This window comes from Musa acuminata, chromosome BXJ1-5 (genome assembly GCF_036884655.1).
Source record: "Musa acuminata AAA Group cultivar baxijiao chromosome BXJ1-5, Cavendish_Baxijiao_AAA, whole genome shotgun sequence".
In the NCBI taxonomy this organism is placed as follows: domain Eukaryota; kingdom Viridiplantae; phylum Streptophyta; class Magnoliopsida; order Zingiberales; family Musaceae; genus Musa; species Musa acuminata.
In genome coordinates this window covers 1,144,469-1,159,044 of record NC_088331.1, presented here as the reverse complement: position 1 = coordinate 1,159,044, position 14,576 = coordinate 1,144,469, and the positions used below count along the sequence as shown (strand labels likewise).

Sequence of the window (14,576 nt, the reverse complement as noted above, 5' to 3'; positions counted from 1 at the left end):
GCAGGGTCGCACCTCCCCGAAGAAGCGATCAGACTTCATCCCCGTGCCACCCTCCCATCCGGACTACCGCGACAGGCCACCCCGGCTGTACCAAGGAGCGCCACGCCGGATCCCCGCGCATTCGGACCCGAACCAAGCCATGTCAGCCCCGAGGCCACGGCATACAGTTGTTTCCCGCAACAGTACGCATCAGGTCGTCGCTGCATGACAAGGAACGAAGTCTTTCATGGAGTCGAGGGCTTGGCATGACACATATCAGAGACCAAGCTTCTGTAGGTTAACCCATCTTTCTCTACTGGATGTGCATGCATATATACGATGAGAATTAGGCACCTTGCAGGGACACTAACGATGATTGAGATCCAAAGAGAAGACGAGGAAGAACAAGATGAGTCATTTGATTAGAGTCTTTAAGAAACTACGTATCAGAGTATGTGACATGTGAATCTGCGTCCAAACTACATGCAATAAGATGGACAATAAATTCTACGTATATCATGAGCTCAACGTCAGTAATTGCGGAGCCAAAACATCCATATTCTTCCCTTCAATTCTCGAAAGCAAAGCACAATCTTCTATTGAAGCGTCTCTCTTCGTCACCTTTCTTGCCAAAATGGAGCGGAGTCGAACACAAATTTGCCCTTTTGGGATGGTTTGATTACACACGATTAATGGTTTCACCCTATACAAATCCACGGATTACATTTAAAATATAAGAACACTAACAACACTCTAACATAAGAGAGTTTGATGATGCAGAAAGTATGCAAATATTCAGCATTCATAGTAAATATAATTTAGTTCTATAAAATAAAATAAAGTTCAGGAACATTATTCCGTCATCTATCACTGCAATGCTAGCACGAATTGTTCAAAGCATCAAGTTAGGCTCACAAACGAAACGATTCGAAGCACAGAGAGAGAGAGAAGAGGATTGAGGTCAGGGTTCATGCATGTAACCCATGCTACTGCCAAGCCACTGTGCCTGATACGGATCCGGTTCCACCTGGTTCGGCACCTGCAATGTATTGAATGTCCAGACCGGGTGGTACGACGTCGAGGAGGAGGCGGCACCCACCGGAGGAACCCCGAATCCCATCATCGAAGGCGGCGGTGGCTGCGGCTGGTGCAGCGCCATCCTCTGCCCAGTCCCCAGGATGTCCTGGATCCTGGCGTCGGCTCTGCCCTTGAGACGCTCGAAGGCGTCCTTGAGCCGCTCGAGTTGTTCCAGGCCGAGGTGGTCGATGTTGTTCTTGGCCCACTCGATCTCCTGAGACTGGACCACCCCCGCCAGCCGCTCCTGCAGTATCATCTTCCGGGCCTTGGACGCCTCCAGCTGCTTGGAGACCTCCATGTACTGCTGGTTCAGCTGCTGCGTCAAGTGGCTTCGGCCCACGTCGTGGGCTGAGCCGCCGTGGATCAAGCTGGCAGAAAGGAACCGGTCGACCACCGGGTCCACCGCCGGGCTGCCGAACGAGTACGGATTCCCCGCCGGCGAGTACACCACCAGCGCCACGTCCGCCCCGCACAGCGTGGAGATGTCGCTGGCCTTGGCGAAGATGCCGGCCTTCCTCTTCGAGAAGCAAACGTGCCGGGCGTCCTCGTTCTGTATCTTCTTGATCTCGATCTTCCTGCGCCCTTGGCTGGTGACGCCTTTCTTCGCCATGACTACTTCCGACGACGAAGGAGGAACTCGGGGCGACGCCCGCGGCTTAAGTAGGCATGGATTCCACGACAAACCGGGGGGGTGTTTTGGCAACTCCCCGCAAACATCGTCACAACGAGCAAATGTTTATGTCACTCCTTACCGGATATGGTCGCCATCCCGAGAGGCCGAGTTCAGTGAACGCTGGAGAATTGGGACGTACTCGCTACATTGGAATTGCGATGACGGTGACTGTGTTCAGTGAACACTCGTAATTTGCTTGGTTTGCGTCAAAGCTTTCCGCTCCCCAATCAAAACAGCAGGTCTTAAACCATACGCCTTTCAACGGTCCACTGTACAAAAACACCGTACCTGCCTCCAATCTGGGCCGCTTAATTTGGGCCACCGGCCCTCGATTGGGCCTCTGTTAATGTCAATCTCGGTCGTCTGATGTGTCGAGATGACGTGGTTGATGGGGTTGGATAGGACGTGAGAATTTGGTCAGCAAATCTTTTACTGAAGTCATCATTTATTCTTCTACTAAGAGAAAAGCTCGCCTGACTGCATTAACTGATGCATATCATTTTGCTTCAGATAGAGATCCCATTCTAAGAACTTGGGAGAGTGGTTAGATTCATAACAAAGCAGTAGTTTTCGCTCTAAAGTTTGATTACCTATCCATCCGACTTTGTCAAAGGCCTTTTAATTTGTTTACGACTTATGCAAATGTTTCTTGCAAGAATTGCGTAAAGGCATAAATTTATATGCATTTCATCTGCTGTCATGTGCTCCATCTGCCTTAATATTTCTGCATGAGTGTCATTCAGCACCCACCGCAGGTATACATCAATCATATATAGGCATTCAAGCGTTGCTGCCTCCCCCTTGTTCTCAAGTCTCAAGACCACAACTTGGTGAAGGAAGGAAGGAAGGAAGGAAGCACGAGGCAAGCGGTATGGGGAGAGCACCCTGCTGTGACAAAGCCAACGTGAAGAAAGGCTCGTGGTCGCCCGAAGAGGACGCCAAGCTCAAATCCTACATCGAGCAGCACGGCACCGGCGGCAACTGGATCGCCCTCCCCCACAAGATCGGTATATGCTACACTTTTTGTCTTCCACCTTCAGATCGAATCCTAGCAAGCAAATTTGTGTCACATTCACATGGTGTCTCGTGTTCCTTCGTTGCATGATTAGGCCTGAAGCGTTGCGGTAAGAGCTGCCGCCTCCGGTGGCTGAACTACCTTCGGCCTAACATCAAGCATGGAGGGTTCTCCGAGGAAGAAGACAACATCATATTCCGCCTCTATATAAGCATCGGTAGCAGGTGATCACCGGATAGATCAGCATGCATGTGTTTGTTTATGTATCCTTTGATGCTTTGCTCATGTGCTCTCTCGCGTCGGTGGCCGGCGGCCGATAGGTGGTCTATCATCGCGTCACAGTTGCCCGGAAGGACAGACAACGACGTCAAGAACTACTGGAATACAAAGCTGAAGAAGAAGTTTTTAGGCAAGCAGCGAAAGGAGACTTCTGCCGCCGACCCAAAGCAAGAAAGTAGGGGAGATGGTCATGGAAATCTCGGCATCACCGGATGGCCCCATCAACCTGCTCTAACGTATCCGATCGATCACGTATGCCATGACGTCGGCCAGGGACAGGCGTCCATGAGGAATGAGCATGGAGTGAGAGACTCTGACGATGGAGATGCAAGTAATTCTCTTGTCATGCCATCAACAGTTCACCAGCAGCAGATCTACGACGACCCCTTTAGCTTGGCATGGTCTTCGTTACAGCAGAACTCAGGTGCTCAAGCTTTGCTATGTCCCACTAGCTTTTCGACCGAGCTCGACGAGATACTTCGATTCAACCTCACGAAGATGGAAGGGGCGGACCGCCCGGTGGATGAGAGCAACGCAGCTACTAAGTCGGAGGAGAACATGAACTGGAATGAGGTGAGCCCTTTTCTGTACCCAAACATATACGATGAAAGGAGGTTATGAGGGGATGCGACGGTATCCGTTGGAAGATAGATGCAATGTACAAGAAAGAGTATGTATTTCTCGAAAGAACCCTAATAAGCTCAATCTTATGGTGATTATTTTGGTCTGTAATATGCTGAATCAAACTCGGCCACTTTGGCTGACCAAAAGGCTTTGGTGATTGGTGAGAGAGAGATGGCAACACTTGTTGGGTGTTCTCCCCATGTGATGATGGGATTGGAATCCATGAGTGGTGTAAGAATCATACTGAGCCATCCATCATATTCACATTTCCAGGATGGAAGCTTTTCCAACCTGAGATGTTAATACCCTGCTGTAAAGTCTCATGGGAACCAGCTTGGAGGCATCATTATGTTGTACTATAAGATGAAATTATAGATAGTTCTTCGATGAAATTGTTGTCGATCTCACTCCCAATATAATGTTCTGATGACTGATCACCTCAGATAGATGCTCGTGCTGATCGAATCTCCTCTTTCTTATGCCCTCATGCAAAAGCGAAAAGGAAAAGTGACTTTGATCCTCTGAGCACATTCTCCTCATCGACCTAATAACATGATTGTGATCATCTATCACTGTTGTTGAACCGAAACACAACACTTATCTGGTTAGTTCTTGAAGACCTAAACGACTGACACACTTGTCAAGCACGATTAGGTGATGTATCTGCTTAAAGCAAGTTTAATTGCCGAAGAAAAAGGATAACCCGAGGAATTTGTTCTCCGGAATCTGAACCTTACCACATCTCCAAAAAAACTGTATCATGAGAAGTGCAGCGATCTCCATTCTGCTATCGATCTGATTGCTGCGCTCTGAGAAAGACTGGTAAAGCGAGATGGAAATATTATTCCTGCACCGAGCAAGGTGCTGAAACAAACAGGCCCATACAATATGTCACAAGCGTGACACCTTCGATATCATGTGCAACCCAGCCAGGCTAAACAAAATCGAGAGGCCAACAAGCTATCCTTTCGCAAGGAATGCAAGACAAAACCCAAGAATCTACACTCATCCTCGTCAAAGAAATACATCCATGCAAATCTCAGTGTTGTTTATTCCATGACAGAGGCAGTCACCGAGATAAAAGCGTCCTCACTTTTGTGGCGTCTCCTAATAATTAGCACCAGCCCAAGATAATTTACTCCTCGTTTGTCTCGGGACAACCGCTAAGTACGATCGTTGATGATTCCGCTTCCAAGAGGAAGCTGTCGCCAGGCTCTGATTCTGTTGTCAAGGATATTAAAGAGACTTTAATCTAGTGGAATGTTGAGATGGCCTGATTTCTTTAGATTGCGTTTAGATAGTTCTAATGATGCCAAGACAAACGCTGACGGAGAGAAGCTGATGTAGTCGAGCCATGGATACATGAAAGGAGGAAGAGGGTGACAGCGCAAGTAACATCGCCAACAAGGAAGAAGTAAAGGCTAAGGAAATGATTTACCTTTACGTAAAATAAGAGATTTGATGAGATTTTTGAGATACCACGAGCTTCACATGGCCATGGTTGATGATGATGCAATGTATGTGAGGTAACTTCATTGCTCATCAAATATTTTCTTCTTTTAATGTATCTCTAAAAACTAAGGGTTAACATATTATAATACTAATCCGTTGTCACTAGATAATCGATCCGATAATCAGTCAATTAACTTTTTTACGTATTAATCATAACTTAAAAATATTTAGATAAAAAATGTTGAGACTCAAATATACAATGACATGTAGGTATTATAATATCTCCCGCGTAAAGGCTTGAAGTTCTTGAGCACACAAAATAAGATCATGAAAATTTTTTTTTTTTTTAACTTTTTGTGTTATTTGTTGACAGGAAAATAAAAAAATGAAAATTTATTATCTGAATATATAGAAACATTAATAATTTTTTATGAATATTTTCTCCATAAAATAAAAAGATAGCTTCTCCCACTCATTTTTTCTCCCATAGTTTGTTAAGTCATCTTTATAAAGAGAGGCCAAATTTTAATTTTCTTTTTCTGCATTCCAAAAAGAATAAAAATGATAGAATATATATATATATATTCCATGGTTTTTTTCCTGAGGTCAACCTTCCTGGTTATCTTTACATATTTGGGCTGCCCCTACATATGGTGCCCAACACTGTTGAAGTTTTCTCTAGGGTACAGTCCCATTAAAGAAGGCCCAACATGGGTTGTCCAAAGCATTAAATTGAGTAAATGCAATATGGTCAATCTAACTTGGAGAAGACAAGTGACACTAAGAAGGGTTGACTTTTTTGTTTCAAGATTGAAGCTCAGAAACACACTGAACTGGTCCTTGTCTTGTTATTACAAGGTGGAATTGGAAGAACTCAAATCCTATGTCTAGCTAGCATCTTCCCTCTTCAAAAAATTGCAAGAAGGAGGCAGATGTCCTGATGGAGCCAATTAATGACAAGGTTTTCCATTTCACAGTTTGTTCAGTCGAAAGTTCAGTAACCTCAGATGTTCCGAAGGTTTTGCTCATCTGAGATGGGATGAATTCATGTGTTCCAACCCTTACCGAGGATGATGAGATGTATCAGATGTCCAATGTTTTCAGAAAGTTGTTCTTTGAGATGTTAGCTTGATGATAAGGAAACATTGCCTTTATGCTTCAGCCGAAAGAACAGACAGGTTGTGGGCAATGACACAACAACTCTTCAGTACCATCATATCAACCATGTAATTAACAGACCGAATGCTCGATCTATTACCTCACTGCAAGGTAATTGGTAGCTCTTGAAACCTCCACTATAATTCATTTCACAGGGAGTACTACTGATCTGAAATGTCCAGATTCATCAGCAATCCAAATGAGCATGGAACAGTAGCATCCTTGGAGATCAAGTGCACATGCTAATGGAGAATCTTGAGATAACTCTTCTGCTGATAGATTTCTGGATCCAGACTGGATATTACAGATTTGGAGAGCATGATAATGTTGTTGGATTCAGTGTGCAGAAAGCAATCTGGTGTCTCATCTAGAGTCACCAGCCTTCCCCAAACATAGTAACCATGCGACTATTAATGTTGGCAACTGGTGTGAGTACCACCATCATTGTAAGGTTAACACTCTTATGTCAACCATGCAAATGCAGTAAAACTCCATTTCTGAACAGTATCTTGAGAAAGATATTACAACTTGTGACAAAAGGCATCAGTTGATATACGAGTAAATGTGCCACCATCACAACAGCTGTTTGGGCCACTCTTTAACTGTTCAGTAAAGCCTTCTATCTTTTCTTAGATCTCTAAATTACGCATGTGTGGTGTTGGTACCTCAATGGTAACCTAATAGATTAATGAGATGACTGGAATCACTTCAGCTGTTCCTTTATCTGCTGATCATGTAAACAAAATGATACTATGAATGCAATGATTCAATCTCAGCATTCTCTAGAGGTGTATATTGTAGTTCATCCTAAACATACTCTATATACAACAAAAAAACAGAAAGCTTTAGTAGCTTCATGACTGTTTCTAATGAAAAGGTGGAGTTAGTCTTGACCTACATTCGATTCGAATCGAGATCGAGTTTGTCAAAAATCAAAACTATAATCGATTAATCGTTCTACGGTTCGTAATCGAGCCAAACTGGAACTAGCTTCTAGCGATTCAATTTCGATTCAGTTCCAAACCGAAAGAAAAAATAATAATAATAAATAAAAAGATGGATCGGATTCCAAATCGAAATTAAACGATCGTTCCTAAATTGCTGATTGTCTGATTCTGAAGTAGTTGAGTTTGGAGATCAATTTATTTGTTAAACTTGTTGACTTTTAGTGTTAGGAAGCCCACCATAAGATCTTAGTGTTTTGGTTGCATAGATTATAGAGTTTATTAAGTCAGCTGAAATCTACATGAGCAGCTTAGCATAGTAGATCTATTAATGGGACACAGTAATCAAATACTTGCACGCTAGTGCAGACAATTGCAATCAATATATGAGGAACAAGATTTGCTGTCACAACTTAATGCAGCACCTAAGAATATTAATAGGACTCCTGTTCCATATCGATCGTCCTGATGGAAGATGTGGCTGTGGATACCCAACCCTTCCCCGATGAAAGAAAGAGAAAAGACAAGACATGAAGACACTACCGATATGAATCCTTTTCGTGGAGTTGAGTCTCCGAGACAAATAAGTTGGATGCCACACAAAAGGAGAACAAGCAACGTGCATGGCATTTCACAGTTCAACCAAAGATAATGAGACTTCATGACCTCGTATGTCAACCTTGATGAGGTTGGAACTGCCTTCAATTATTAGGTTCATAGCATCTTTCTTCCCATCCACATCTTCTTCCACTATCAAACCTTCCTAGACTTGCATGCACGAAGGCTGTAAAACGGTGGGAAAACAAAGTCAGATACATGCACACTAGGTTTCAAACACATACAAAAAACAATGACAGAGAACACCTATACGTAGCAGTTCAGTCAAATGCCATCTTGGCGTAGAATTCATGTCAGCTTTATTATTTTAGAATTGTGATTCCGCAGTTGACCACTTCATCGAGTTAACTCCTGCTTGCTTTGGTCAAAGACCACTAAAAAAAGGACTTGGAGTGTGCTATTAGACAAAGAGGTTACTCATACATTCCTCTTAAGCATCAGATGGATCTTTCGGAACCAAAGTATTTCTATATGCCAATCTTGTCATAAGTTCAAAGGAGAACCATGATTGATTTTGGATACCCGATAGATATCTCGAACGATCAAAATATATCTTAACGCTACTGAAGTTAATTCTAGACATAAACTTGACATGGCAAATCTTACTGGAGAGGGATCCTTCCGCTTGTGCGAATATGCTACCAAATCAAATAGGTTTAAGGACACACAAAAAAGAAAAGAAAGACAAAAGCACATGGGTGCAATGTTGGCTTTCTACGTTGGATTTGTCTTCCTCCTAAGATCTTCATGATCGAGTCAAACCACCGCATCGTTAACAGGCACTGTCGGTGATGGTCCAACACATCATAATACTTTGGACAGTCAAAATGTTCCCATTAGGAGTTTAATGCTCTTCCTGATATCCAAATGTTCAGCCAAAACGCAGATTCTGTTTGTAATAATATATCTCCACGCATAATTTGCATAACAGGATGGAATTTAACCTACAAATCTTACCGAGTCTTGCAGATAAGCTTAGTCTCAACCATAAGCACAGTGGCCAGGTGACCATCGTTCACTTCGATGCTGAAAAGAACACCCACTTTTTTCTGACAAAGCAAGGCGAGGAAGCAGGTGGACATGAAAAGATCGCAGATTCTGCGAAGCTGAGAGTAAAGCTGTGGATGGTTGGAGAGCGGTAGAAGCTTCCTAAAAGTTGTGTTGAAGGGTTCCTCCCCTCGGTGGGGGTGAGTTGTTTAGTTGAAGTGTTCTTCCCTTTGGTGGGGATGAGTTGTTGAGTGCAATCATGCTTACGAGATGCCTCGCTGCCATTTGGTTTGCCCTCCATAGTCCTCCTGATTTCTTTACTCTCAATGCAGGACAAATACCTTCTGTTTTTGCTGGTAATGCAAGTCAAGGAGTCTAAAGTCAACAAAGAGAGGGAGGGAGGGATGGAGGGAGGGGAGAGAGTATTCTTCTTTCTGCATGGGGTTTCGACTGTTACATGTGTTGAAGCTACGGATTCATCCCACCCCATATGTATTATTGGCGAGAGGGAGGAAAGAAGACGACAAGGAGAAGGAGACGGGAGAGGGCAGGCACGACAGGCGGCCGCACGAACCGGGGCCGGTCCGGCCGGGCCCGCTCCATTGGCCGAGATCGCGGGCCCCACCTCGTCACGTTTCCTTGTCGCTCAAATCCCCACGTGGCCCCCTGCCGTCGGTGCTATAGAAAACCCCTCATTTACTTATTCGCCCTCATCAGCTCCTTCTTATTACTGACGTGCCCGCGAACCACGGATACCTTCAATTTCTACGAAACCGAGTTACCCGTCGGCTTACCCGGTCTCGGCCCCGCAATTCCTCCTCGATCAGAGAGCGGATAAAGGTTGGGTGACGAGAAATCTGTATAGTAGGAAGTTGGCACGTGTGAAGGCGGCAAGACACGCACGCTTGTGGCGCGTCATTGATGGACGCCAAGACAGCCGTCCCATACGTCTGATCTGATGGAGTTTTGACGGCCGTGATGGGGGCACCACCCTGGACCAGCCCACCGGCACAGATCTGTGCAGGTAGTACGCGGTTACATGTGTTGGCGCCACAGCGCGGCTACCGGTCACGCAAATGTTTTTGGAAACATTACAGGGTGTTGTAAGAAGCATTTCTTTGATAATTACTACTGCAGGCTTATCAGTTGTTAGTTTCCTGTGGCTGTGAACAGGGAAAAACATGTTTCTTGTTGTCGAATTCCAGTGTCGGTGCTCACCTCTTCGATGCTTTTTACAACATTCCCTACGAATCATTTTCCGAAAACACGTGAATAAATATGATGATTCTGATCGAAAAATCTGATCGACCAAATATGGCTTTGGTTTTTTCGGATATGTTTCATCTTTTTGGAAACGTTTCTATTAGTGTTTTTTAACTGTATATCTATCTCAAAAGAAAAGGAGGAAATCATTTCAAAGGAGGGGGGGAGGAAATGGAGACAAAACCTCAGACAGAGAACAGATCTCCAAGCGAATCTTTTCTTCTTTATTGTTGTCGCAGCTGCGTATTGAATGGGAAAAATTGGAAGGAGAGATGAAATGGTTGTATTTGTACTGTTGCATCGGCTCTGTTCTCCGATCGCCGCCAGCTGTAACCATCTCTTCTTCTTCGCAATTCCATCTTCGGTTGAGTTTAATTTACTCGGAACCGTAACACGGCGCAGTAATAATGGGAAACCCATTAAAAACCCCGCCTTTTCGTTGCTGTCTTACACTGTGGGGATCGGCGAGAGACGTGTTGAGCTGTTCTTTTATTCGCTTCCCTTGGTGGGCTTTGTCGCGCCCTTCTTATTGCCGGGAAGGAGAGCACCAAGCTCGCCCCTACCTCCAATCCGTAACCGATGGCGAGAGACCGCGAGACCACGACGGTACGCCTTTAAGAAGAAGGTGCTCCAGTTGGACCTGCTTTTGTTCCTCCTCTCCCTTCGACGCCTCCTGCGTCCTCTGCTTTCGAGGTAAAAATCCCACCTTTTCTTGCTCTCTCCTGCCGGAGGAGGCTGCATTGCCCTCGTGTCCCTCGTTTCCGACCGCGAAGCGCTCGGATCCGTGGAGGAATTCGTTCGCCGACGCTGAATATACGGGAAAAGTGGGATCTTGATCGTGTTCGAAGAGGGTGGAGGTGATGGCGCTGTCGTTCGGGTGGTGGGACAAGGACGCCCACCGGGGAACGCCGGTGATCGTCAAGATGGAGAACCCCAACTGGTCCATCGCGGAGATATCGTCCCCTGATGACGATGATGATGAGTACGGTGCCGGCGAGGAGTTCGCCGCCGCCAGAGGAGGGACGCAGAAGGGTGCGCGTGGGAAGAACGCGAAGCAGATCACGTGGGTGCTCCTCCTCAAGGCGCACCGCGCAGCGGGGTGCCTCACCTCCATCGCCTCTGCTGCCGTCGGCCTCGCGTCCGCCGTGCGCCGCCGCGTCGCGTCCGGGCGGACGGACTCCGACGCCGCATCCTCCCCGCCGGAGGAGAGCCCCGTGCTGCGCTCGCGGTTCTACTCCTGCATCAAGGTCTTCCTCTGGCTCTCCGTCGTTCTTCTTGGCTTCGAGGTCGCCGCCTACATCAAAGGCTGGCATTTGAGCGCCGCGGCCATGCAGCGATTGGTCCTCCCTTCGTCCTCAGGAGCCCGAGGGCTCTTAGAGTGGCTGTACGCCGGGTGGGTCCGCTTCCGGGTGGAGTACATTGCTCCGCCGCTCCAGTTCCTCGCGGACGCCTGCGTTGTCCTCTTCCTTATCCAGAGTGCCGATCGACTCATCCTTTGCCTCGGCTGCTTCTGGATCCGCTTCAAAGGGATCAAGCCCGCGCCGAAGCGCTCCATCGGAGCCTCCGAGGACCCCGAATCTGGCGGCGAGGACTACCCCATGGTTCTAGTCCAGATACCCATGTGCAATGAGAAGGAGGTGAGCTTTGGCCAAAAGCTGGGATGTTTGGGTCTTTATTTCGTCGCTTTTAGCCAAAGTCACAATCTTTGTTCACTTTTGTTGGCATTTGCAGGTGTATCAGCAATCTATAGCTGCGGTGTGCAATTTGGATTGGCCGAGGTCCAACATTCTGGTTCAAGTGTTGGATGACTCCGACGACCCCACAACGCAGGCTTTGATCAGGGACGAGGTGGAGAAGTGGCAGCAGAACGGCGCTCGGATCATGTACCGACATCGGGTGATTCGAGAGGGTTACAAGGCAGGGAACCTCAAGTCGGCAATGAATTGTAGCTACGTCAAGGACTACGAGTTCGTGGCCATATTTGATGCTGACTTCCAGCCCATGCCCGACTTCTTGAAGCGGACTGTGCCTCATTTCAAGGTGTGGCCTTGTCTGAGCTTTTATTAGCTTTGTCTGTAGTCATCCACAGCTCAACGTTCAAAGGCAAAGCTTGTTTTCTGGAAATTGCAGGGCAACGAGGATCTGGGATTGGTGCAGGCGAGATGGTCTTTCGTGAACAAAGATGAGAATTTGCTGACCCGGCTGCAGAACATTAATCTGTGCTTCCACTTTGAGGTGGAACAGCAGGTGAACGGGGTATTCATTAACTTCTTTGGGTTCAACGGCACGGCAGGCGTTTGGAGGATCAAGGCACTAGAGGATGCGGGAGGGTGGCTGGAGAGGACCACGGTCGAGGACATGGACATTGCAGTTCGTGCTCATCTAAAGGGATGGAAGTTCATCTACCTTAATGACGTGGAGGTATGATGAGGCCGTGGGATCATCCAAATTATAATTTTATTTACATGACCGTTTGAGGATCTTGAAGTATTTATTTTTCATGCCTGAATTCTTGGTTCAGTGCCAATGCGAGTTGCCAGAGTCCTATGAGGCTTACAGAAAGCAGCAGCATCGGTGGCACTCAGGCCCTATGCAGTTGTTTAGGCTCTGCTTGCCAGACATCATCAGATCTAAGGTATGATCTATAAACTTGAACATAAAAGAGTTTCCATTAATGAGTTGAAACTTATATTGTCCTGTTGAATTTTTTAATTATCCATGCCAGAAATAACCAACTAGGTTGATTTTTGGAACCAAGAAACAACCAGCTCAATTAAATTTGTCGATAAAAGTACATTGGTTTAATTTTCTTGTAATCGACATACATCAGCATCACTGCATAATTTAGCTGAAAAATTGATAGTGGATGAGATAACATGTCTGTTTCATTATATGGTCATGTCTGAAATATATGGTTGAAGTTCGATGTACATCTTCTTTGAACCCTATAAGTTATGAATGATATCAGGTACGGAGGTTAGTATTTCAGAACATAAGGTATGCATGTACTACCTTAAAGAAATTCATGCTATTCTTACACAGATCTTACTGTGGATAAACTTAGCTGATATGTTTTTCTTTTAACTTGGCACGAATTAAATGTCAAACTTGGTGGAATTATGTTGTGCATGGATACCGAGACAGATATTTTTCAATTTATTCTTAATAATGTCCAGCAGTGGTGTGTTTATGCTACTTTGGCAACATTATCTTCAGTTAACCTCATTATAACAATTTCGCACTTTAATACACCTTTATCTGTTGTTGAAAATGTCACTCCAACCGCTGTGGCAAATTTTTTTTTTTTTGTATGACACTGTGTACCGACTCTTCAGATGGCTCGAACAGTTTGTTAAACTCTTGATCAAGTTTTAGTGAAATGCACCATGAAATTTTTTTATGCTGAACTGTGTTGTTCTTATTGCAGATTGGGTTCTGGAAGAAGTCCAACTTAATATTTTTGTTCTTCCTCCTCCGGAAACTCATATTGCCTTTCTATTCCTTCACCCTCTTCTGCATCATCCTCCCCCTAACGATGTTTGTTCCTGAAGCTGAGCTTCCTGCATGGGTAGTCTGCTACATACCTGCGACCATGTCTTTCCTCAACATCCTGCCAGCCCTGAGATCCTTCCCCTTTATTGTCCCGTATCTTCTATTCGAGAACACCATGTCGGTGACCAAGTTCAACGCGATGATCTCGGGTCTCTTCCAGCTTGGGAGTGCCTACGAATGGGTTGTCACTAAGAAGTCTGGTCGTTCCTCCGAGGGTGATCTTATTTCTCTGGTGAAGAAGGAGCCCAAGCAGCAGCGAGGTGCCTCAGCACCCAACCTTGAATCGATGGCAAAGGAGGAACCCCGACCAAGAAAGGAATCAAAGAAGAAGCACAATAGGATATACCGGAAGGAGCTAGCACTTGCTTTCCTTCTGTTAACTGCTTCCGCTCGTAGCTTGCTGTCGGCGCAGGGTATCCACTTCTACTTCCTCCTGTTCCAAGGAATCTCATTTCTACTGGTGGGCCTTGATCTGATAGGCGAGCAGATTGATTGAAATAGCAGTTTTAAGTCATGGAGAGAAACATTGTCGCTCGGGAAAGGGTGCACGACGTGATGCCCCTCCCTTCCCTTTCTGGAGAGAAATCAAGTAAAACTTCCTCTCTATGGAGATGTAGATAGTTCCACTCTCAGCCTGCTGCATGCTTTATTCTTTCAGGTATGATTCTTTTGTAAGAAATTTTTGATGTGCAGGGGGGAATTTACCTACAGTAAAAACAAGTTTCTCCTTTCTGTTTGAAGACAGTTGATAGTGAAATAAGCTCAGGTTGAATCATTATGTTGTGAATTCCTCCTATGAGGACACTGAATGACTTCAATATTACCTTTACATGATGCAAAAGATCAATTTCTTATTCCATGTTCTTCTAATGTTATGATGGTTCAGGTGAATGTGTTTATTTTTCTCTTTTTCTAATTTTACTTTCAGAACTCATTCCCGGTGCGAAACTGAACT

The 14,576-nt window shown here is 45.5% G+C and overlaps 3 protein-coding genes across 3 annotated transcripts; 2 read left to right on the top strand and 1 right to left on the bottom strand.

Annotated features, from left to right (window-relative positions):
• Nucleotides 1–940: 940 nt before the first annotated feature.
• LOC135675033 (agamous-like MADS-box protein AGL29) lies at nucleotides 941–1,666 on the bottom strand. Its single transcript, XM_065185292.1, has one exon. It carries the CDS (start codon nucleotides 1,664–1,666, stop codon nucleotides 941–943), a length of 726 nt encoding a protein of 241 aa, XP_065041364.1.
• An 859-nt stretch (nucleotides 1,667–2,525) lies between these two features.
• On the top strand, nucleotides 2,526–3,869 carry LOC135586845 (transcription factor MYB36-like). Its single transcript, XM_065185146.1, has 3 exons — nucleotides 2,526–2,736; nucleotides 2,839–2,968; nucleotides 3,065–3,869. Exons 1-3 carry the CDS (start codon nucleotides 2,601–2,603, stop codon nucleotides 3,642–3,644), a joined length of 846 nt encoding a protein of 281 aa, XP_065041218.1. The 5' UTR covers nucleotides 2,526–2,600; the 3' UTR covers nucleotides 3,645–3,869.
• A 6,654-nt stretch (nucleotides 3,870–10,523) lies between these two features.
• On the top strand, nucleotides 10,524–14,480 carry LOC135672892 (probable xyloglucan glycosyltransferase 9). The gene is made up of 5 exons (XM_065181364.1): nucleotides 10,524–11,706; nucleotides 11,801–12,109; nucleotides 12,200–12,490; nucleotides 12,591–12,704; nucleotides 13,497–14,480. The coding sequence occupies exons 1-5, from the start codon at nucleotides 10,930–10,932 to the stop codon at nucleotides 14,115–14,117; spliced, it is 2,112 nt and encodes a 703-aa protein (XP_065037436.1). The 5' UTR covers nucleotides 10,524–10,929; the 3' UTR covers nucleotides 14,118–14,480.
• The last annotated feature ends 96 nt before the right edge of the window (nucleotides 14,481–14,576 follow it).

Bases quoted from the DNA above. Each gene is read 5' to 3' on its own strand.
- LOC135672892 (XM_065181364.1), top strand. From the start codon at position 10,930: ATGGCGCTGTCGTTCGGGTGGTGGGACAAGGACGCCCACCGGGGAACG. The intron at 11,707-11,800 runs GTGAGCTTTGGC...TGGCATTTGCAG, and splicing joins CCATGTGCAATGAGAAGGAG to GTGTATCAGCAATCTATAGC. The intron at 12,705-13,496 runs GTATGATCTATA...TTCTTATTGCAG, and splicing joins CAGACATCATCAGATCTAAG to ATTGGGTTCTGGAAGAAGTC.
- LOC135675033 (XM_065185292.1), bottom strand. From the start codon at position 1,666: ATGGCGAAGAAAGGCGTCACCAGCCAAGGGCGCAGGAAGATCGAGATC.
- LOC135586845 (XM_065185146.1), top strand. From the start codon at position 2,601: ATGGGGAGAGCACCCTGCTGTGACAAAGCCAACGTGAAGAAAGGCTCG. The intron at 2,737-2,838 runs GTATATGCTACA...TTGCATGATTAG, and splicing joins CGCCCTCCCCCACAAGATCG to GCCTGAAGCGTTGCGGTAAG. The intron at 2,969-3,064 runs GTGATCACCGGA...GGCGGCCGATAG, and splicing joins TATATAAGCATCGGTAGCAG to GTGGTCTATCATCGCGTCAC.